Source organism: Salvelinus fontinalis, chromosome 3 (assembly GCF_029448725.1).
Source record: "Salvelinus fontinalis isolate EN_2023a chromosome 3, ASM2944872v1, whole genome shotgun sequence".
Taxonomy (NCBI): domain Eukaryota; kingdom Metazoa; phylum Chordata; class Actinopteri; order Salmoniformes; family Salmonidae; genus Salvelinus; species Salvelinus fontinalis.
In genome coordinates this window covers 69,697,694-69,721,647 of record NC_074667.1, presented here as the reverse complement: position 1 = coordinate 69,721,647, position 23,954 = coordinate 69,697,694, and the positions used below count along the sequence as shown (strand labels likewise).

At 44.5% G+C, this 23,954-nt stretch overlaps 1 protein-coding gene across 1 annotated transcript in view; it reads left to right on the top strand.

Annotated features, from left to right (window-relative positions):
• Positions 1-23,954, top strand: part of LOC129851375 (metabotropic glutamate receptor 7-like) — a 446,516-nt gene that overhangs the window by 324,537 nt on the left and 98,025 nt on the right. The window contains exon 7 of the mRNA XM_055917878.1: positions 7,816-7,955. Within this exon, the coding sequence (XP_055773853.1) occupies positions 7,816-7,955 (140 nt within the window). The remainder of the gene's footprint in view (positions 1-7,815; positions 7,956-23,954) is intronic.

The window sequence follows — 23,954 nt, the reverse complement described above, 5'->3', positions numbered from 1 at the left end:
ACAGATACTCCCTCCTCTATAACTCCTTCACCCCAGAGACAGATACTCCCTCCTCTATAACTCCTTCACCCCAGAGACAGAGACAGATACTCCCTCCTCTCTAACTCCTTCACCCCAGAGACAGATACTCCCTCCTCTCCAACTCCTTCACCCCAGAGACAGAGACAGATACTTCCTCCTCTATAACTCCTTCACCCCAGAGACAGAGACAGATACTTCCTCCTCTATAACTCCTTCACCCCAGAGACAGAGACAGATACTTCCTCCTCTATAACTCCTTCACCCCAGAGACAGATACTCCCTCCTCTATAACTCCTTCACCCCAGAGACAGATACTCCCTCCTCTATAACTCCTTCACCCCAGAGACAGAGACAGATACTCTCTCCTCTCTAACTCCTTCACCCCAGAGACAGATACTCCCTCCTCTCCAACTCCTTCACCCCAGAGACAGAGACAGATACTTCCTCCTCTATAACTCCTTCACCCCAGAGACAGAGACAGATACTCCCTCCTCTATAACTCCTTCACCCCAGAGACAGATACTCCCTCCTCTATAACTCCTTCACCCCAGAGACAGATACTCCCTCCTCTATAACTCCTTCACCCCAGAGACAGAGACAGATACTCCCTCCTCTCTAACTCCTTCACCCCAGAGACAGATACTCCGTCCTCTCCAAATCCTTCACCCCAGAGACAGAGACAGATACTCCCTCCTCTATAACTCCTTCACCCCAGAGACAGATACTCCCTCCTCTATAACTCCTTCACCCCAGAGACAGAGACAGATACTCCCTCCTCTCTAACTCCTTCAGCCCAGAGACAGAGACAGATACTCCCTCCTCTATAACTCCTTCACCCCAGAGACAGATACTCCCTCCTCTATAACTCCTTCACCCCAGAGACAGATACTCCCTCCTCTATAACTCCTTCACCCCAGAGACAGATACTCCCTCCTCTATAACTCCTTCACCCCAGAGACAGATACTCCCTCCTCTCCAACTCCTTCACCCCAGAGACAGATACTCCCTCCTCTATAACTCCTTCACCCCAGAGACAGATACTCCCTCCTCTCCAACTCCTTCACCCCAGAGACAGATACTCCCTCCTCTATAACTCCTTCACCCCAGAGACAGAGACAGATACTCCCTCCTCTATAACTCCTTCACCCCAGAGACAGATACTCCCTCCTCTCCAACTCCTTCACCCCAGAGACAGATACTCCCTCCTCTCCAACTCCTTCACCCCAGAGACAGATACTTCCTCCTCTATAACTCCTTCACCCCAGAGACAGATACTTCCTCCTCTATAACTCCTTCACCCCAGAGACAGAGACAGATACTCCCTCCTCTATAACTCCTTCACCCCAGAGACAGAGACAGATACTCCCTCCTCTCCAACTCCTTCACCCCAGAGACAGATACTCCCTCCTCTATAACTCCTTCACCCCAGAGACAGATACTTCCTCCTCTATAACTCCTTCACCCCAGAGACAGAGACAGATACTCCCTCCTCTATAACTCCTTCACCCCAGAGACAGATACTCCCTCCTCTCCAACTCCTTCACCCCAGAGACAGATACTTCCTCCTCTATAACTCCTTCACCCCAGAGACAGAGACAGATACTCCCTCCTCTCCAACTCCTTCACCCCAGAGACAGATACTCCCTCCTCTATAACTCCTTCACCCCAGAGACAGAGACAGATACTCCCTCCTCTCCAACTCCTTCACCCCAGAGACAGATACTCCCTCCTCTATAACTCCTTCACCCCAGAGACAGATACTCCCTCCTCTCCAACTCCTTCAACCCAGAGACAGAGACAGATACTTCGTCCTCTATAACTCCTTCACCCCAGAGACAGATACTTCCTCCTCTATAACTCCTTCACCCCAGAGACAGATACTCCCTCCTCTATAACTCCTTCACCCCAGAGACAGATACTCCCTCCTCTATAACTCCTTCACCCCAGAGACAGATACTCCCTCCTCTCCAACTCCTTCACCCCAGAGACAGAGACAGATACTTCCTCCTCTATAGCTCCTTCACCCCAGAGACAGATACTCCCTCCTCTATAACTCCTTCACCCCAGAGACAGATACTTTCTCCTCTATAACTCCTTCACCCCAGAGACAGATACTCCGTCCTCTCCAAATCCTTCACCCCAGAGACAGAGACAGATACTCCCTCCTCTCTAACTCCTTCAGCCCAGAGACAGAGACAGATACTTCCTCCTCTATAACTCCTTCACCCCAGAGACAGAGACAGATACTCCCTCCTCTATAACTCCTTCACCCCAGAGACAGATACTCCCTCCTCTATAACTCCTTCACCCCAGAGACAGAGACAGATACTCCCTCCTCTATAACTCCTTCACCCCAGAGACAGATACTCCCTCCTCTATAACTCCTTCACCCCAGAGACAGATACTCCCTCCTCTCCAACTCCTTCACCCCAGAGACAGATACTCCCTCCTCTATAACTCCTTCACCCCAGAGACAGATACTCCCTCCTCTCCAACTCCTTCACCCCAGAGACAGATACTCCCTCCTCTATAACTCCTTCACCCCAGAGACAGATACTCCCTCCTCTCCAACTCCTTCACCCCAGAGACAGAGACTCCCTCCTCTATAACTCCTTCACCCCAGAGACAGATACTCCCTCCTCTATAACTCCTTCACCCCAGAGACAGAGACAGATACTCCCTCCTCTCTAACTCCTTCACCCCAGAGACAGATACTCCCTCCTCTCCAACTCCTTCACCCCAGAGACAGAGACAGATACTTCCTCCTCTATAACTCCTTCACCCCAGAGACAGAGACAGATACTTCCTCCTCTATAACTCCTTCACCCCAGAGACAGAGACAGATACTTCCTCCTCTATAACTCCTTCACCCCAGAGACAGATACTCCCTCCTCTATAACTCCTTCACCCCAGAGACAGATACTCCCTCCTCTATAACTCCTTCACCCCAGAGACAGATACTCCCTCCTCTATAACTCCTTCACCCCAGAGACAGATACTCCCTCCTCTCCAACTCCTTCACCCCAGAGACAGAGACAGATACTTCCTCCTCTATAGCTCCTTCACCCCAGAGACAGATACTCCCTCCTCTATAACTCCTTCACCCCAGAGACAGATACTTTCTCCTCTATAACTCCTTCACCCCAGAGACAGATACTCCGTCCTCTCCAAATCCTTCACCCCAGAGACAGAGACAGATACTCCCTCCTCTCTAACTCCTTCAGCCCAGAGACAGAGACAGATACTTCCTCCTCTATAACTCCTTCACCCCAGAGACAGAGACAGATACTCCCTCCTCTATAACTCCTTCACCCCAGAGACAGATACTCCCTCCTCTATAACTCCTTCACCCCAGAGACAGAGACAGATACTCCCTCCTCTATAACTCCTTCACCCCAGAGACAGATACTCCCTCCTCTATAACTCCTTCACCCCAGAGACAGATACTCCCTCCTCTCCAACTCCTTCACCCCAGAGACAGATACTCCCTCCTCTATAACTCCTTCACCCCAGAGACAGATACTCCCTCCTCTCCAACTCCTTCACCCCAGAGACAGATACTCCCTCCTCTATAACTCCTTCACCCCAGAGACAGATACTCCCTCCTCTCCAACTCCTTCACCCCAGAGACAGAGACTCCCTCCTCTATAACTCCTTCACCCCAGAGACAGATACTCCCTCCTCTATAACTCCTTCACCCCAGAGACAGAGACAGATACTCCCTCCTCTCTAACTCCTTCACCCCAGAGACAGATACTCCCTCCTCTCCAACTCCTTCACCCCAGAGACAGAGACAGATACTTCCTCCTCTATAACTCCTTCACCCCAGAGACAGAGACAGATACTTCCTCCTCTATAACTCCTTCACCCCAGAGACAGAGACAGATACTTCCTCCTCTATAACTCCTTCACCCCAGAGACAGATACTCCCTCCTCTATAACTCCTTCACCCCAGAGACAGATACTCCCTCCTCTATAACTCCTTCACCCCAGAGACAGAGACAGATACTCTCTCCTCTCTAACTCCTTCACCCCAGAGACAGATACTCCCTCCTCTCCAACTCCTTCACCCCAGAGACAGAGACAGATACTTCCTCCTCTATAACTCCTTCACCCCAGAGACAGAGACAGATACTCCCTCCTCTATAACTCCTTCACCCCAGAGACAGATACTCCCTCCTCTATAACTCCTTCACCCCAGAGACAGATACTCCCTCCTCTATAACTCCTTCACCCCAGAGACAGAGACAGATACTCCCTCCTCTCTAACTCCTTCACCCCAGAGACAGATACTCCGTCCTCTCCAAATCCTTCACCCCAGAGACAGAGACAGATACTCCCTCCTCTATAACTCCTTCACCCCAGAGACAGATACTCCCTCCTCTATAACTCCTTCACCCCAGAGACAGAGACAGATACTCCCTCCTCTCTAACTCCTTCAGCCCAGAGACAGAGACAGATACTCCCTCCTCTATAACTCCTTCACCCCAGAGACAGATACTCCCTCCTCTATAACTCCTTCACCCCAGAGACAGATACTCCCTCCTCTATAACTCCTTCACCCCAGAGACAGATACTCCCTCCTCTCCAACTCCTTCACCCCAGAGACAGATACTTCCTCCTCTCCATCTCCTTCACCCCAGAGACAGAGACAGATACTCCCTCCTCTATAACTCCTTCACCCCAGAGACAGATACTCCCTCCTCTATAACTCCTTCACCCCAGAGACAGAGACAGATACTCCCTCCTCTATAACTCTTTCACCCCAGAGACAGATACTCCCTCCTCTATAACTCCTTCACCCCAGAGACAGAGACAGATACTCCCTCCTCTATAACTCCTTCACCCCAGAGACAGATACTCCCTCCTCTATAACTCCTTCACCCCAGAGACAGAGACAGAGACAGAGTGAGTCGAGGCATCAGTCAGCATGTGAGAGAGGAGATAATGAAGCATGAAGCGACTAGCTAGCAAGGGGCAACAGGCTTCGATCCGCCGCCCACACAGCAACGCAGGCACGGCAGGTACGCCAGGGACTCTGCAGTCATAATCTTTTGTACTGTCTTGGTATCTTCCCATAATCAACCCTGTCACTGTTGCCATAAAATCTCTTCCCTTAAAAATATCTCTTGACAAACTAATCTTGATATGACTTTAAGACATACGTTCAAGCATCCAGGGGTATATTAAGCAATGCTGTAGTTACTGTCGTGTGATTTACAGAGTTTCTAAAGAAGTACAATCTCTGTAGGACGATTCCATATTCTATTACTGGGTCCAGTTTACAAAGCTAATTATTGATCTGAGTATGTTATGTACTGTAGGCTATATTTAGTTCCGTGTATGTTATGTGTGATGATTGTGAGGCGCTATTAAAATTAGACAGTCACAAGACGAGACTTCAAATAGGCCTATGGCACGTCAAGGGAACTGTAGACTACTGTTTGGATGGGTTTAATGGAAACTGACATCTGGATGATGACTGGAGGTCTATAACCTCTCACAGAGCCTTATGTGGTCCCGTGTGGCTCAGTTGGTAGAGCGTGGCGCTTGCAACGCCAGGGTTGTGGGTTCAATTCCCACGGGGGGACCAGGGTTCAATTCCCACGGGGGGACCAGGATGAATTTGTATGAACTTTCCAATTTGTAAGTCGCTCTGGATAAGAGCGTCTGCTAAATGACTTAAATGTAAATGTAACTCCTGCAGAATTAAGCATTTCTAGCAGTAAAATGAAACACTAAATTTAGGCAACATTTTTTATTGATTTATTTACATCTCGAGAAGATAGTATTTCAACCAGAAACATACTGTATCTAAAATCAGGCAACAAAATATTCCTGTCACCCCCCTTGTCAAAAACACCGGTCTTATGTCTTTGACTGTAGCCTGTGAGTACATGTTCTATAGGCCTCAGATTTTCACTTTATCACATATAGTCGGGCGGTTGCGGACGGGTTATTAGGAATTGCGGGTGTACAAAAAGCACTTCCTGTAACGGGACCCGCAAGCTTCTAACAGGCACCTTTCCAACAGTTACAGAGTTTATTGGCTGTGATAGGAGAAAACTGAGGATGGATCAACAACATTGTAGTTACTCCACAATACTAACCTAAATGACAGAGTGAAAAGAAGGAAGCCTGTACAGAATACAAAATATTACAAAACATGCATCCTGTTTGCACTAAGGCACTAAAGTAAAACTACAAAAAGAAATGTACTTTTTGTACTAAATACAAAGTGTTTTGTTTTAGTGCAAATCGAACACAACACATCACTAAGTACCACTCTTCATATTTTAAAGCATAGTGGTGGCTACATCATGTTATGGGTATGCTTGTCATCATTTTTTAGGATAAAAATAAACAGAATAGAGCTAAGCACAGGTAAAATCCTAGAGGAAAACCTGGAGCAGTCTGCTTTCCACCAGACACTGGGAGACAAATTCACCTGTCAGCAGGACAATAACCTTAAACAGAAGGCCAAAATCTACACTGGAGTTGCAAGAAGAAGAAGAAGACATCTAATGTTCCTGAGTGGCCGAGTTAAAGTTTTGAGTTAAATTGGCTTGAAAATCTATGGCAAGACTTTAAAATGGCTGTCTACCAATGATCAACAACCATCTTGACAGAGTTTGAAAACATCTTTAAGGAATAATGGGCAAATATTGTACAATCAAGGTGTGCAACAGTTAGAGATTTACCCAGAAAGAATCACAGCTGTAATCGCTGCCAAAGGTGATTGTAACATGTATTGACTCAGGGCGTTGAATACCTATCTAATCAAAATATATTAGTGTTTTGTTTTCCATAACTGTTTCTTCCACTGAGACATTACAGACTCTTCGTGTAGATCGTAGACAAAAAAAAACAAAAAACAACTCAATCCATTTTAATCCCACTTTGTAACACAAGAAAATGTGGGGGAAAAAATCAAGTGGTTTGAATAGTTTCTGAAGGTCCTGTATGCTTGCACCAGTCAGGCATGTTTATGTGTATCTGATGGGGATTCGTACCCTCGTCACATGGCTAGCTTTTCCCGAGCATGGCTTGCTAAGATGGCGGCCGTGTGTGTTTGCGAGACAGAGGTCCGGTCTCGGTGTGAGCTGACGAGGGAGAAAGATGGACTGTTAAGCCAGCACCATGACCCCTGTCAGTCCAGCAACTCTAACCAAGTGATGATATCTTCATGTTAGGGGAAACAGCCTTTTACAAGTGCAGGAACGTAACATAGTTGTGCCATTGCTCCCGTTACAGGAAGTGCAGGGACGTAACATAGTTGTGCCATTGCTCCCGTTACAGGAAGTGCAGGGATGTAACATATTTGTGCCGTTGCTCCCGTTACAGGAAGTGCAGGGATGTAACATAGTTGTGCCATTGCTCCCAATACAGGAAGTGCAGGGACGTAACATAGTTGTGCCGTTGCTCCCGTTACAGGAAGTGCAGGGACGTAACATAGTTGTGCCATTGCTCCCGTTACAGGAAGTGCAGGGACGTAACATAGTTGTGCCATTGCTCCTGTTACAGGAAGTGCAGGGACGTAACATAGTTGTGCCGTTGCTCCCGTTACAGGAAGTGCAGGGACGTAACATAGTTGTGCCATTGCTCCCAATACAGGAAGTGCAGGGACGTAACATAGTTGTGCCGTTGCTCCCGTTACAGGAAGTGCAGGGACGTAACATAGTTGTGCCATTGCTCCCGTTACAGGAAGTGTAGGGACGTAACATAGTTGTGCCATTGCTCCTGTTACAGGAAGTGCAGGGATGTAACATAGTTGTGCCGTTGCTCCTGTTACAGGAAGTGCGGGGACGTCAGTGAATTTCAACAGGAACGGTGATGCTCCGGGACGTTACGACCTGTTCCAGTATCAGATCAACAACAACAGTTCCCCGGGATACAAGCACATTGGACAATGGACAGAGACATTACAGCTCAACGTGAGTATGATGGTGTGTATATACAAGTGGAGGGATTAGAACCAAGGTCTCCCGCGTAGTAACCCGTCGTCTTAAAACCATTACACCAAGAGGGCATCCTAGGGGTCTGAGTGTGTCTTCGACAGGGATACTCTGTTACGTTATCGTGTGCATGTTGAGTTTGTCTCCTCTATTATCTCCTAGTACTCTCTCCTCTATTCTCTCCTAGTACTCTCTCCTCTATTCTCTCCTAGTACTCTATCCTCTATTCTCTCCTAGTATTCTCTCCTCTATTCTCTCCTAGTACTCTATCCTCTATTCTCTCCTCTATTCTCTCCTAGTATTATCTCCTCTATTATCTCCTAGTACTCTATCCTCTATTCTCTCCTCTATTCTCTCCTCGTACTCTCTCCTAGTATTATCTCCTCTATTCTCTCCTCGTACTCTCTCCTAGTATTATCTCCTCTATTATCTCCTAGTACTCTATCCTCTATTCTCTCCTCTATTCTCTCCTCGTACTCTCTCCTAGTATTATCTCCTCTATTCTCTCCTAGTACTCTATCCTCTATTCTCTCCTAGTATTCTCTCCTAGTATTCTCTCCTAGTATTCTCTCCTAGTATTCTCTCCTAGTACTCTCTCCTAGTATTATCTCCTAGTATTCTCTCCTAGTACTCTCTCCTAGTATTCTCTCCTCGTATTCTCTCCTAGTATTCTCTCCTAGTATTCTCTCCTAGTACTCTCTCCTAGTATTCTCTCCTAGTACTCTCTCCTAGTATTCTCTCCTAGTACTCTCTCCTAGTATTCTCTCCTAGTACTCTATCCTCTATTCTCTCCTCTATTATCTCCTAGTACTCTCTCCTCTATTCTCTCCTCTATTATCTCCTAGTACTCTCTCCTCTATTCTCTCCTAGTACTCTATCCTAGTATTCTCTCCTAGTACTCTCTCCTAGTATTCTCTCCTAGTACTCTCTCCTAGTATTCTCTCCTAGTACTCTCTCCTAGTATTCTCTCCTAGTACTCTATCCTCTATTCTCTCCTCTATTATCTCCTAGTACTCTATCCTCTATTCTCTCCTCTATTATCTCCTAGTACTCTATCCTAGTATTCTCTCCTAGTATTCTATCCTCTATTCTCTCCTCTATTCTCTCCTAGTACTCTATCCTCTATTCTCTCCTAGTACTCTATCCTCTATTCTCTCCTAGTACTCTATCCTCTATTCTCTCCTCTATTATCTCCTAGTACTCTATCCTAGTATTCTCTCCTTGTATATATCCTCTATTCTCTCCTCTATTATCTCCTAGTACTCTATCCTAGTATTCTCTCCTAGTATTCTCTCCTAATACTCTCTCCTAGTACTCTATCCTAGTATTCTCTCCTAGTACTCTCTCCTAGTACTCTATCCTAGTATTCTCTCCTATTATTCTCTCCTAGTACTCTCTCCTAGTACTCTCTCCTCGTATTCTCTCCTAGTACTCTCTCCTAGTACTCTATCCTAGTATTCTCTCCTATTATTCTCTCCTAGTACTCTCTCCTAGTACTCTATCCTAGTATTCTCTCCTAGTACTCTCTCCTAGTACTCTATCCTAGTATTCTCTCCTATTATTCTCTCCTAGTACTCTCTCCTAGTACTCTCTCCTCGTACTCTCTCCTAGTACTCTCTCCTAGTATTCTCTCCTAGTATTCTCTCCTAATACTCTCTCCTAGTACTGTCTCCTAGTATTCTCTCCTAGTACTCTCTCCTAGTACTCTATCCTAGTATTCTCTCCTAGTACTCTCTCCTAGTACTCTCTCCTAGTACTCTCTCCTCGTATTCTCTCCTAGTATTCTCTCCTAGTACTCTCTCCTAGTACTCTCTCCTAGTATTCTCTCCTAGTATTCTCTCCTAGTACTCTCTCCTAGTACTCTCTCCTAGTACTCTCTCCTAGTATTCTCTCCTAGTATTCTCTCCTAGTATTCTCTCCTAGTACTCTCTCCTAGTACTCTCTCCTAGTACTCTCTCCTCGTATTCTCTCCTAGTATTCTCTCCTAGTATTCTCTCCTAGTACTCTCTCCTAGTACTCTCTCCTAGTATTCTCTCCTAGTATTCTCTCCTAGTACTCTCTCCTAGTATTCTCTCCTAGTATTCTCTCCTAGTACTCTCTCCTAGTACTCTCTCCTAGTATTCTCTCCTAGTATTCTCTCCTAGTACTCTCTCCTAGTATTCTCTCCTCGTACTCTATCCTAGTATTCTCTCCTATTATTCTCTCCTATTATTCTCTCCTATTATTCTCTCCTAGTACTCTCTCCTAGTATTCTCTCCTAGTACTCTCTCCTAGTATTCTCTCCTAGTACTCTCTCCTAGTATTATCTCCTAGTACTCTCTCCTAGTATTATCTCCTAGTACTCTCTCCTAGTATTCTCTCCTAGTATTCTCTCCTAGTACTCTCTCCTAGTATTCTCTCCTAGAACTCTCTCCTAGTATTCTCTCCTAGTACTCTCTCCTAGTATTCTCTCCTAGTACTCTCTCCTAGTATTATCTCCTAGTACTCTCTCCTAGTATTATCTCCTAGTACTCTCTCCTAGTATTATCTCCTAGTATTCTCTCCTAGTACTCTCTCCCAGTACTCTCTCCTAGTATTCTCTCCTTGTACTCTCTCCTAGTATTATCTCCTAGTATTCTCTCCTAGTACTCTCTCCCAGTACTCTCTCCTAGTATTCTCTCCTAGTACTCTCTCCTAGTAATCTCTCCTAGTACTCTCTCCTAGTTCAGTCTTCTTCTTTCTTCTTCTGTGGATTTAATATGGCGGTTGGCAACCAACTTTAATGTGTATTACTGCAACCGACTGGACTGTGGTTCTCGTTCGTCTCGTTCGCCCACGTGTGTATATGCTCCTAAAAAAACAGCCAGGAGATGGGAGAGGCAGGACGTGCAGTGCATCAGGCACTAAAACAGAGCTGTACGCTCCATTTTAGCGCCTGGCTATGCAGATGCTCATTGACGCGCGTAAGCAGTTTGGATGAAATGGTTAATGCTTGCGCACCCAATGCTGTCGATGTGGTCAGCATGTAAAAGGAATTATACAACGGCTGGGTCTAATCCTGAATGCTGATTGGTTAAAACCGCATTCCATCCGGTGTCTATTCCATAAATTACCACCGGCTAAATCTATGACTTTAAAATGCCTATTTGCTCTGTTACATCTGACTGCGCAATCCACAGTCTCATCAGCCCAGCCAGGCAATTTATAAACTTGATCTCCACTATGAAAAGCATCGAGACATTATCTCACATTTCTTTAAGACTAACATTTAGTCTTCAACAGCTGAGATTTGTGTAAACCTTGCTGTCTGTCTCTCCGACATTTGCAAAATTGTTTCAAATTTCAAATTCGATCTGTAGTAATGAACGTGTCGGGAGTCGAGACGAGACGAGACAGACAGGCAGGCAGCGCTTCTCAGCCAGTCGAAATCATGAATTAGCTGGCCATTTATAGGGAATAGGGTGCCATTTATAGGGAATAGGGTGCCATTTATAGGAAATAGGGTGCCATTTATAGGAAATAGGGTGCCATTTAATAAGGAATAGGGTGCCATTTATAAGGAATAGGGTGCCATTTATAAGGAATAGGGGTGCCATTTACACATAATAGGGGTGCCATTTGATACGCAGTCACATTTCAGACTTGTTAGTGGGCTGACGACACATGGAGCTGTGGAAACACATGCAAATAGATCAATGTAGATTATAGATGGCATGTTTGTTATTTTGTTCTGGTTAATGTAAAGAGGAAGAGATTGATTATGTTATTAACCACTGGACTTGTATGGGTCCCTTGGTATAATGCCCAGGAGGGGGTGCAACTTGACATGATGGTGAAGAGCCAAGGGCCACACCCTCTCATGCAATGGCATTGCCAATTGGCCACATGGTGGCACTATAACAAACGATTGAAAATGCAACTTTGAAAAGTCACGCCCGTGTGACCTAGAGGGTGAAAATCTAGTACATACGTCCCTCTCCTTACAAGGAAGAAATTTGCCTCAAGGACCCTTCAGGTCCGCTATTTAGAATTTAGTGAAAAACATTTAAAACGCTACTCCTCTGGCACCGATTAACCAATCGGCACAAAAGTTGATAGATGTATGGACCCAAGCTCTCACAAATGATGTTTTTTTTCCAGGATAAGATGTCAAACAATGTGAACCATAAACATTCACGTGGGTGGGGTCTGGCACAGAAATGCATATAACGCCGACACAGATATTTGTTTTGGTAACAAAACTAGGTACACATGTTCCAAAAACAACTGTCAACACTCAACTTATATAATAAGCACTTTCAGATCGACCCCTTGGTGACGCTTTAACCAGCACATCTTTATATCTCTTGATCTGTTTGACTCAAAGTGATGAAATGTGGAGCACATGCTCAAGGATATCATTTATTTTTTATTTATTTTTATTTGTTGATCTTTTATAAACAAATTTGGTGCTGATTGGTCCAGCGGTTCCGGAGAAGAATGTGTTTTATTCAAGTAGAAAAACATTTCCAAAATACTTGAAAAGCGTTTTGCGTGATCTGCTTCATTTATAATTCTGATATTTGGCAAGTGTGGTAAGGAGTAAATGATAGCAAAGTGCACCCACAGCTTGAACCCCGGCATAGCTGCTTGTAGCTATTTATGCATTTATAACTTGTAATGTTCACCCTACCAACACATGTATTATAGCCCTAACAGTAGGGCCTTTGCTTTTTGATCCCCAAATCGATTTGGCATGCTTTATGGAATACCATGTAAACAGTTCATTTTGTCATCCTTGCCAGGAACTCAGGGTGACTCTGTGTAACTGCGTCCCAACAGGTACCCTATTCCTTCTGCAGTGCACTAAATAGACAATATGGTGTCGTTTGGGACACAGACGATGTCCCTGGCATGATTTCATCTCTCCCCGGTCTCCCCGGACACTAAGGCTGAGTCACGGATGACTCCAGCTCCAGACTCCAAGGACTGCCCCTTAGCTCCCCGTGAAAATGTCATCTCTGCATCATTATGCCCAGTGTGGGGAATAGGCTGTAGGGCTCAATGACTGAACCACTCGGACAAGGGGTGTTTAGGATTATGCGACTGGCAAAGACACAAAGTCAAATGAAGTCCCCTTAGTTTTTCATTTTGAGCTACTAGAAGTCAAGGTAGGGTTTTACTGCAGAGTTAAACAACGGAGATCACGCTACATAGAACATGAACTGTTACTTTATCTGTTTTGAATGCACACTTACAAGAGATAGAGAGATAAAGACAGAGTGTTTGTGAGAGTGTGAGAGAGGGACAGAGAGAGAGGGACAGAGAGAGAGAGACAGAGAGAGGGAGACAGAGACAGAGACAGAGAGACAGAGAGAGAGAGAGAGAATTGGAAGTTAGGCTACAGGTCACAAAATATTGTATATTGAGACAAATTACAGACATTAGCCTACAAGTATCAAAATGGATTGAACATCTACGGTATTTAAATATGTTTGAATTTAATGCAGTCATCTAGGCTTTCATTTGAAACATATTTTAATTGTATTGCAATTGCAAACACATTGGTCACTTTTTATTTGTAGTCAACTTTGTTGTGAATTCATCGCAAAGGTCACAGAGAGAAGGATAAATCATGTGATTTTATGTTTAACGGAGATCTAATGTGTATAAAGTGACGCGGGAGGGCATAAAAAATAAATAAATAATCTAACGATCCACTTAGCTGTTCTACTAGTGGTCTGAGAGAGGTTTTAGATTACGTGTGCTTTCAAGTGCCACGTTAATAACAGATGGTTTTGGGAAAACAGCTCAGAGATTTTAACGAAAGGTTGTAACGATGAACTTAGCTTTAAGATGCTTTTGGGAACCCGGTTCCAGTCTCACTGGGTTCTGATCAAAAGTTGCATAGGGAGTACAGTGCCATTTCGGACACCAACTCAGCGATATTGGGTATAGGTAGAGATGGAAGGAGAGAGAGGCAGCAACTAACAGTAATGCGTTTAATTTCTTCGTGTTTCATGCAGATCCAACCATTTAATAATTCATGGATGTTACACAATCTTCATTTGCCTAGGCTTAAATTAGCATTTTCTCAAAAAAATTGGGCTTTTAAGCTGCCTAATGTCTCTCTGGTTTAAATGTACCTCAACTCTGATACTCTGTAATTTTCAACACGGAGGGAATTTAACCCCAGTGCTCTAACAAACGTTGATCCGATGTCATTTTATCTTCGGGTATGAATTAAAAAACTTGAAGATCTCTGATACTGTCACAATCTTCAGATCTGGAGAACTATTTCATGTTTTGAGTGATATGATCATCTCTGTCATCTCTATTAGCAGCAATGATCTTTGAACTTGATCTCGTCAACTGGGATTCCTACGGAACCTTCAGGCTCAGCTTGTTGCCCCAAATGGCACTCTAGTCCCTATGTACTGCATTACTTCTGACCAGGGCCCATAGGGATACTGTAGTACTGACCAGGGCCCATAGGGATACTGCACTACTTCTGACCAGGGCCCATGGAGATACTGTAGTACTGACCAGGGCCCATAGAGATACTGTAGTACTGACCAGGGCCCATAGGGATACTGTAGTACTGACCAGGGCCCATAGAGATACTGTAGTACTGACCAGGGCCCATAGGGATACTGTACTACTGACCAGGGCCCCTAGGGACACTGCACTACTTCTGACCAGGGCCTATAGAGATACTGTAGTACTGACCAGGGCCCCTAGGGATACTGTACTACTGACCAGGGCCCATAGGGATACTGTAGTACTGACCAGGGCCCCTAGGGATACTGTAGTACTGACCAGGGCCCCTAGGGACACTGCACTACTTCTGACCAGGGCCTATAGAGATACTGTAGTACTGACCAGGGCCCTTAGAACTCTGTTTAAAAGTGGTTCACTATGTTTGGAGTATAGGTTGCTAATTGAGAAACAGACTCAAATGCGTTGTAACGGAAAAACTGTAATTTGTATACAGTGATCTTGTATATTATCAACAGTAAAATACTATGAAAAGTTTTTAATTCACATTACGGTAAATGATGGTGCATTGTGGGAACATTTTGTGAGTAGTGAAATAATTGCTGTATTTCTAATGGAGTGCTAGGCCACCTGCCGTACATGGCTCCCGAACTAACATATGTTAAGGCATGCCTTTATAAGAGGTTATATGTGTTGGACCTGTCAGTGAAAATGATGTACCAATTTAAAAAGTAGGTGGTAGCATCATCAATTAACAATGTGTAGGGGACAGATTGGGGTGGCATCAAGTCTTTAACCTTTAATGGAGTATTTTGCCATGTCCTTCTGGTCTGTTTAGCCCTGTAGTCGCTGCCAGTTTGGAAGCCTTTGTTAAGGCCTGTAGAACTGTATGTGTTATAAAAGCCAACCTGCTGTTACCAATCCCATGTAACAACAGTCAACACAGTGAAACACAAACCCCAATCCCCTCAATGAATTCCATCCATCCATCCATCCATCCATCCATCCATCCATCCATCCTTCCTTCCTTCCTTCCTTCCTTCCTTCCTTCCTTCCTTCCTTCCTTCCATCCTTCCTTCTTTCTTTCTTTCTTTCTTTCTTTCTTTCTTTCTTTCTTTCTTTCTTTCTTTCTTTCTTTCTTTCTTTCTTTCCTTCCTTCCTTCCTTCCTTCCTTCCTTCCTTCCTTCCTTCCTTCCTTCCTTCCTTCCTTCCTTCCTTCGTCCATCCATCCATCCATCCATCCATCCATCCATTACATTTACAGTAGCATAACTTTTTTTTTACAGTGTTAAACATTAAATTATATGGAATTATACGTTGTGTCATTACACAGTATTTGATTGGATACGGTATTTAGATTAAAGTAGGTCTGCTGATTACAGTAGGTCTGCTGCAATATGTAAAACAGAAACTTGCTGAGTTGCCTGTAAGTTACTTTCAAATTCACAGCAACCCCTTAAAACGGTGACTGAGGATGAGTCAGATGTTTGTTAACCTCGGGAGACAAGACCTTTGACTGCAAAAACTGTCTCTTGAATCAATCAATTTACCCCCAATTTTGTAATATCCAATTGGTAGTTACAGTCTTGTCCCATTGCTGCAACTCCCGTACGGACTCTGGAGAGGCGAAGGGCGAGAGCCGTGTATCCTCCGAAATAAAACCCAGCCAAGCCACACTTCTTCTTGACACAATGACCGCTTAACCCACGCTTAACACCTGCAGAATCACTCCTGTTTTGGGGGGTGTCTTGCTAATTGCCTATAATTTCCACCTTTTGTCTATCCATTTGCATAACAGCATGTGAAATTTATTGTCAATCAGTGTTGCTTCCTAAGTGGACAGTTTGATTTCACAGAAGTGTGATTGACTTGGAGTTACATTGTGTTGTTTAAGTGTTCCCTTTATTTTTTTGAGCAGTGTATATATTAAAACATCCACATGTAGTGTGTGTGTGTGTGTGTGTGTGCGTGCGTGCGTGTGTGTGTGTGTGCGTGTGCGTGTGCGTGTGCGTGTGCACGTGCGTGTGCGCGTGCGTGTGTACTGGGCGTCTTCACCACTCGCTGGAGGGCCTTGCAGTCGTGGACGGAAGCAATTATCATACCAGGCCGTCAGGACGCTCTCGATGATGAAGTGTTAGTATTTGGAGAGGATCCGGGGCGGCATGACACATTTCTTCAGCTGCCTTAGGAAATAGAGACGCTGGAAGTGCCTCTTGATAAGAGTGGTACAGTTGTTGGTACATGGTGATGTGGATGCTGAGGAACTTAAAACTGTTGACTCGCTCCCATTGATGTGTACTGGGTTTCTCTCTACTGCGGTCCTGTTGATGTGTACTGGGTTGTGTGGCCTCCTCTACTTCCCGAAGTCAACAATCAACTCTTTTGTTTTGCTGACATTGTGGGGGAGGTTGTTGTCATGACACCACAATGCCAGTTCACTTATCTCGTCCTTATAGGCTGTTGGTTATCAAGCCTACAATTGTGGCGTTGTCAGAAAACTTGATGGTAGAGTTGGTGCCATGGAAGAAGTCAAGAAGTCGTTGGTGAACAGGGAGTACAGCAGAGGACTGAGGACACACCCCTGGGTGGGGCACCTGTGTTAAGAGTCAGTGTGGAGGAGGTGCTGTTACCTATCCTCACAGCCTGTTGTCTGCCCGTCAGGAAGTCCAGGATCCAGTTGCAGAGGATGATCAAGCACTCTGGATCCTCTTGTGGGGCCGGATACTGACCTTATTGATCTCCTGAACTTATTGAGGATTTCCATAAGAAAGGAGTTGAATACTTGTTGACTCAAGACAACAGCTACCTTGTCCTTGAACCTCAGAAGCATGACCACTATAGGCCTGGGCCTGTCGTTTGGGCCTGTGGTTAGTTTTCCACTCCCTATCAATCTTTCTGTGGTCCATCTTCAGTTGCCCGTGAATCGTTTCCCTCACATTGTCCTCAGACTACATCCAGGTCTCATGTGGAGATTCTGCATATTTTGTCCACAATAATGTTGTTCGAGTCGGATGTATCCGTCATTAATATCATGGATTCACACACAGAACTGATGTACTCTTTCAAGGACTTGCTGACAAACTGTTCTCTGGTCAGATCTCTCCATTATTTTATTAATTTACATACTTTTATTAGTATTTGGACACAATACTTATTTTCTTGTTGTTGTAACACAACTACAACTTGTTGTAGAACTATTTTCGTTTGTTTAAAAGATCCTTCACCATAGAGAGACACTACTGTCCTCAACGGTACTCCCACCAACTTTGGTCTTTATCATGATAGCAACATAGGCTATCACTGTTAATCCTTGCAGTTCCAGACCGGGCAGGGCAACAGCAACGAACAGAAAGGATTCAAACAGTCACACTCCCTGGACAATCCAAGGTCCTAGTAGCAACATCTGTGGGCTATGCACAGCTGCTAAGTAAATCTGGCTAGCTCGATAGCTAGCTAACGTTATTTAGAAGCTAGGCTAGCGTCTGCGCCAATGAGGAAACAATCGTCTTCTTCTCTGGAGCCAAATAGATCATACAGTGAACGTCCCTCTACCTTAATGTGATGTTATGTGTTGTTTGAACATACAGCAAATCTGTTAATTCATTGTTATTTTGCGTTTCAATGCATGCCACCAGAAACAGAAAGAATGTTGACCTTTTACAACTTTTTCGTGATTTCCAATTGGTAGTTACAGTCTTGTCCCATCACTTCAACTCCCAGGGACTGAGACTACAACGTATTCGGGAGAGGTGAATGTCGAGATCCTTCAGAAACACAAATTTGCCAAGCCGCACTACATCTTGACATACTGCTCGCTTAACCCGAAAGCCAGCCGCACCAATGCGTCAGAGGAATTACCGTCCAGCTGGCGACCGCAGTCAGCCTGCAGGCGCCCGGCCGGCCACAAATAGTCGCTAGAGCACGATGGGACAGTGAAATCCCAGGCGGCCAAACCTTCCCCTAACCCGGATGAAGCTGGGCCAATTGTGCGTAGCCTCATGGATCTCCCGGTCACACGCCGGCTGTGACACAGCCTGGGATTGAACACAGGGCTGTAGTGATGCCTCAAGCACTGCAGTGCCTCAGACCGCTGCGACACTCGGGAGACAGAAGAAGGAATTATAACGGTAGCATATCTGACCCTTCCTTGACGTAAAGCTGTTATGGTCAAGTCTTTGTTTTGATGAGAAAGAAGCAACAAGGATAAGGCAGAAACTTTTGCTTCCCCAAAGGAGTTGATTGTTTGAGAATAGTTTGTTCACACCTTCAGCGATGGTATTCCTCCAATGTTGTTTTCATATTCTGTGTTGTTTTGTTTGCATCATATCAAGTGTGCTGGCCTCTGGAATGGAATTTAACAGAATTAGACCACAGTCATTTGGTTTGGCTGTGTTTCATCCTTGATACAATAACACATGCGGTTAGCAAGTAATTGGTATTTCATCAAATCCATTCAACTTCTAAAAGCAGCAACAACAAAAAAGAAAAGAAAAAGAAAAACCTTTCATTTCATACTTTTCCTTCTTGTTCTGGAATGTGACCTACCAATGGTATTTCTCCTTTGGTGCCTACAAAGACAGAATGTTCAAAATACTTTTGTAGTTTCTAAGTGAACTTTGAATGGAAAATAACTTCAGGCTGTGCATATTGAGTAAATGTGCATGAGCTGTACTGTTGTCCACAGACCCAATACCTGACTCAACATTCCCTACACCACAATGTACTCTTCCACCTATTTAATCCCCTATCCTATCCTCTCAGATCTACAGGACAGGTTTGGGAGTAGGAATTAGTAGTCGATATGGAATTCCGAAAATCTTATCTACCTTGCATCAACAGATCCCGCTGATCCTCTTCTTCCATGATCTCTTGCTCCTCTTCCTCTTCCATTTTCTTTTCTTACTCCTCCTCCTCCTCTTCCATGTTATTTTCCTCCTCCTCTTCCTCTTCCATGTTATTTTCCTTCTCCTCCTTCTTCTCCTCCTCCTCTTCCATGCTATTTTCCTCCTCCTCTTCCTCTTCCATGTTATTTTCCTTCTCCTCCTTCTCCTCCTCTTCCTCTTCCATGTTCTTTTCTTCCTCTTCCTCTTCCATGTTATTTTCATCCTTCTCCACCTCTTCCAATTTTCTATTCCTCCTCCTCTTCTCCTATTCCTCCTCCTCCTCTTCCATGTTATTTTCATCCTTCTCCACCTCTTCCAATTTTTTATTCCTCCTCCTCTACCTCCACCTCCTCTCCCTCTTCCATGTTATTTTCTTCCTCCTCCATGTTCTTTTCCTCCTCTTCCAATTTTCTATTCCTCCTCCTCTTCTCCTATTCCTCCTCCTCCTCTTCCATGTTATTTTCATCCTTCTCCACCTCTTCCAATTTTCTATTCCTCCTCCTCTTCTCCTATTCCTCCTCCTCCTCCTCCTCTTCCTCTTCCATGTTATTTTCTTCCTCTTCCATGGTCTTTTCATCCTCTTCCTCTTCCAATTTTTTACTCCTCCTCCTCCATTTGTTTTCCTCCTCTTCCTCGCTCTTCCTCCTGATGTATATCCTTCATCTCACATCTCAAGACGAAATGGAGGCTCACTACAGATGAAAAATCCCTATTTTATATTTTTGTTATAGTTTGCCATGGGCTACTTAACATTCTGTCCTTTTTTAAGAGAGGAATAAAGGAAGGAAAAGGAAGAACTCAAGGCCAAAAATATGGATCCTGTTCAGTATCCATAGCAACAGGGTTTGGTTATAATCACGTTAGATTTTCCTATGTGGTGTGTTCAATGATGAGCGCTGGGACAGGAAGGAGACCCCTAGAGTCCAAGTAATGAACTGCGCCTCGCAGTTGAAGCTCTCCCTTGTCTGCACTAACAGTACAAACATAGAGATTCACAAACACCACAACAGACTACAGACATACATACACTGTAAGTGGTGGGCTGTAGCAAGCGATCTGCTTTAGTTTTCGAGATGATCGATATCTGTCGAGGTAGGAGCTGTGTTTTTACATATTCTGTATACAAATATATTTTTTTCTTCTGAACTCATTTCAGTTTTTTGGGGCAATGTCAATTATTGCAAATTTTTTCAAAATACTTACTTTTATGTTCACTAGTTGGGCACGCAAACACCGCAGAGTACTACGCTGTACACCAACCAACGCTTGTGTACTATCCATAGTACTGTCTCTGCTGATCACGTCTGCCAGTCATGATATCCGTATCTAAGGTACCGTAGTAGACAGCTGGTGACAGCTAGAGAGAGATCTCTTACCAACAAACCGCTTTCAGGTAGTAGTATTTCTTGATTTGTAATCTAACTATTAAGTGATGGAAACATGATACAAGAAATGCAAGCTGTGAAACGACTCTCAATTTAGAACGCAGCAAACTTAGTGATGTAGCTAGCTTTTCTAGTCAGCTAGAATACAAGTAGATATGTTGCCAGCTAGTATGAACAGATCGCTTTATCACTAACTAGCATGTCATTAAGGGACAAGGAGCGTTTTAGCTATCAGTTTATTCAAAGTAAGAATGTAAGACTATAACCATCTATAGGACAGGTAGTGTAACTCTACTATAGTCATCAAGGTAGTGAATACTCATTTCTGTCAAACCAGAAGTGCCACATTATCCCTGGCAATAGGTGGAGTAGGATGACTGCAGAGTACCCTGCCGCAGACCGTCAGGATGTTACCTTTCTAGCTCACAAGTTACATTCCTTTACTGTGAAGATTTATTTATTAATTCTTGTCTCTCAAAAATGAAGTATCTCATGAGCTATCAAGCTCTCTTGTATCCTTCTCCCAGAAAAAAAAAAAGTGCTATTCACCAAGCTATGAGGAGAACCATTCTCTTGCAGTTTGAACTAGCCCTGACGTCACTATTTAGATGTTTGGGAAGACATACAGTGCCTTAGGAAAGTACTCAGACCCATTGACTTTTTCCACATTTTGTTAGGTTAAAGTCTTATACTAAAATTGATTAAATAGCTTTTTTCCCTCATCAATCCACACACAATACCCCATAATGACAAAGCAAAAACTGTTTTTTAGAGAGTTTAACAAATTTATAAAAATAAAAAAATATTAAATTTAACATAAGTATTCAGACCCTTTAAAATCGGTACTTTGTTGGCAGCGAATACTGCTTCGAGTCTTCTTGGGTATGACGCTATAAGCTTGGCACAGCTGTACAGTGGCTTGTGAAAGTATCCACACCCCTTGGCATTTTTCCTATTTTGTTGCCTTACAACCGGGAATTTAAAATAGATTTTTGGGGGGTTTCTATCATTTGATTTACACAACATGCCTACCACTTTGAAGATACAACATATGTTTTATTATGAAGCAAACTAGAAATAAGACAAAACACAGAAAACTATTCATATTCAGCATAACTATTCACCCCCCGTTTGCAGCAATTACATCTGCAAGTCTCTTGGGGTATGTCTCTATAAGCTTGGCACATTTAGCCACTGGGATTGTTGATAATTTTTCAAGGCAAAACTGCTCCAGCTCCTTCAAGTTGGATGGGTTCCACTGGTGTACAGAGATCTTTAAGTCATACCACAGATTCTCGAATGGATTGAGGTCTGGGCTTTGACTAGGCCATTCCAAGACATTTAAATGCTTCCCCTTAAATCACTAAAGTTTGCTTTAGCAGTATGTTTAGGGTCATTGACCTGCTGGAAGGTGAACCTCCGTCCCAGTCTCAAATCTCTGGAAGACTGAAACAGGTTTCCCTCAAGAATTTACCTGTGTTTAGCGTCATACATCATTCCTTGAATTCTGACCAGTTTCTCAGTCCCTGCCGATGAAAAACATCCCCACAGCATAATGCTGCCACCACCATGCTTCACTGTGAGGATGGTGTTCTCGGGATGATGAGAGGTGTTGGGTTTAAGCCAGACATAGTGTTTTCCTTGATAACTAAATAGCTCAATTTGAGTCTCATCTGACCAGAGTACCTTTTTCCACATGTTTGGGGTGTCTCCCATATGCCTTTTGGCGAACACCAAATGTGTTTGCTTCGTTTTTTCATTAAGAAAGGACTTTTTTTCTGGCCACTCTTCCGTAATTACACTCACCACTTTTCTGTTCTTAAAAAAAAAATGTAAATGTAAAAAATGTTTAAAAAAATGTAAACAAGTACTTTTTTTCATACATCGTTGTTCACCAACACTCAGCATTAACTGCACACACCATGGTTTAGACACCAACCAGTAGCTTCATACAACAAGAAAGTGTAGGCTATATTGAAATAATGACTTTCAAATTTTAAAATCATTAAATAGAATTACTAAGATTCCTATCATCTATTCGAGGGGTAGATTACATCTCACATTCCAGTTCGAACTTGTAAACAAGGCTGCATGAGATTTATCTTTATGTGACTCCGTGCAGCCAATGGCAATGTCCGGTTTAGGTATAATGCCAGTAGCCGCTTGTGGATTTGACAGCTGTAATACAGCTCCACCTCCGGCACTGCCAAAACAACCGCTATGCGGATGTCGGCTGAATCTGATCTGATTGAATGGAACCCCTAGAAAATGAGTCTGGGAGGAAGGGTGGGCCAGCCAATAGAGAGGAGTCTGGGAGGAAGGGTGGGCCAGCCAATAGAGAGGAGTCTGGGAGGAAGGGTGGGCCAGCAAATAGAGGAGTCTTGGAGGAAGGGTTGGCCAGCCAAGAGAGGAGTCTGAGAGGAAGTGTGGGCCAGCCAATAGAGAGAAGTCTGGGAGGAAGGGTGGGCCAGCCAATAGAGAGGAGTCTGAGAGGAAGTGTGGGCCAGCCAATAGAAAGGAGTCTGGGAGGAAGTGTGGGCCAGCCAATAGAGATGAGTTTGGGAGGAAGGGTGGGCCAGCCAATAAAGAGGAGTCTGGGAGGAAGGTTGGGCCAGCAAATAGAGAGGAGTCTTGGAGGAAGGGTTGGCCAGCCAAGAGAGGAGTCTGGGAGGAAGGGTGGGCCAGCCAATAGAGAGTAGTCTGGGAGGAAGGGTGGGCCAGCCAATAGAGAGGAGTCTGGGAGGAAGGGTGGGCCAGCAAATAGAGAGGAGTCTTGGAGGAAGGGTTGGCCAGCCAAGAGAGGAGTCTGGGAGGAAGGGTGGGCCAGCCAATAGAGAGTAGTCTGGGAGGAAGGGTGGGCCAGCCAATAGAGATGAGCCTGGGAGGAAGGGTGGGCCAGCCAATAGAGATGAGCCTGGGAGGAAGGGTGGGCCAGCCAATAGAGAGGAGTCTGGGAGGAAGGGTGGGCCAGCCAATAGAGAGGAGTATGGGAGGAAGGGTGGGCCAGCCAATAGAGATGAGCCTGGGAGGAAGGGTGGGCCAGCCAATAGAGAGGAGTCTGGGAGGAAGGGTGGGCCAGCCAATAGAGATGAGTCTGGGAGGAAGGGTGGGCCCTTCCTCCCACACCCACCATGGTTCCAAGTTCTCCCCTACAGTAGCTAGTCTACACCTACCATGGTTCCAAGTTCACCCCTACAGTAGCTAGTCTACACCCACCATGGATCCAAGTTCACCCTTATGGTAGCTAGTCTATC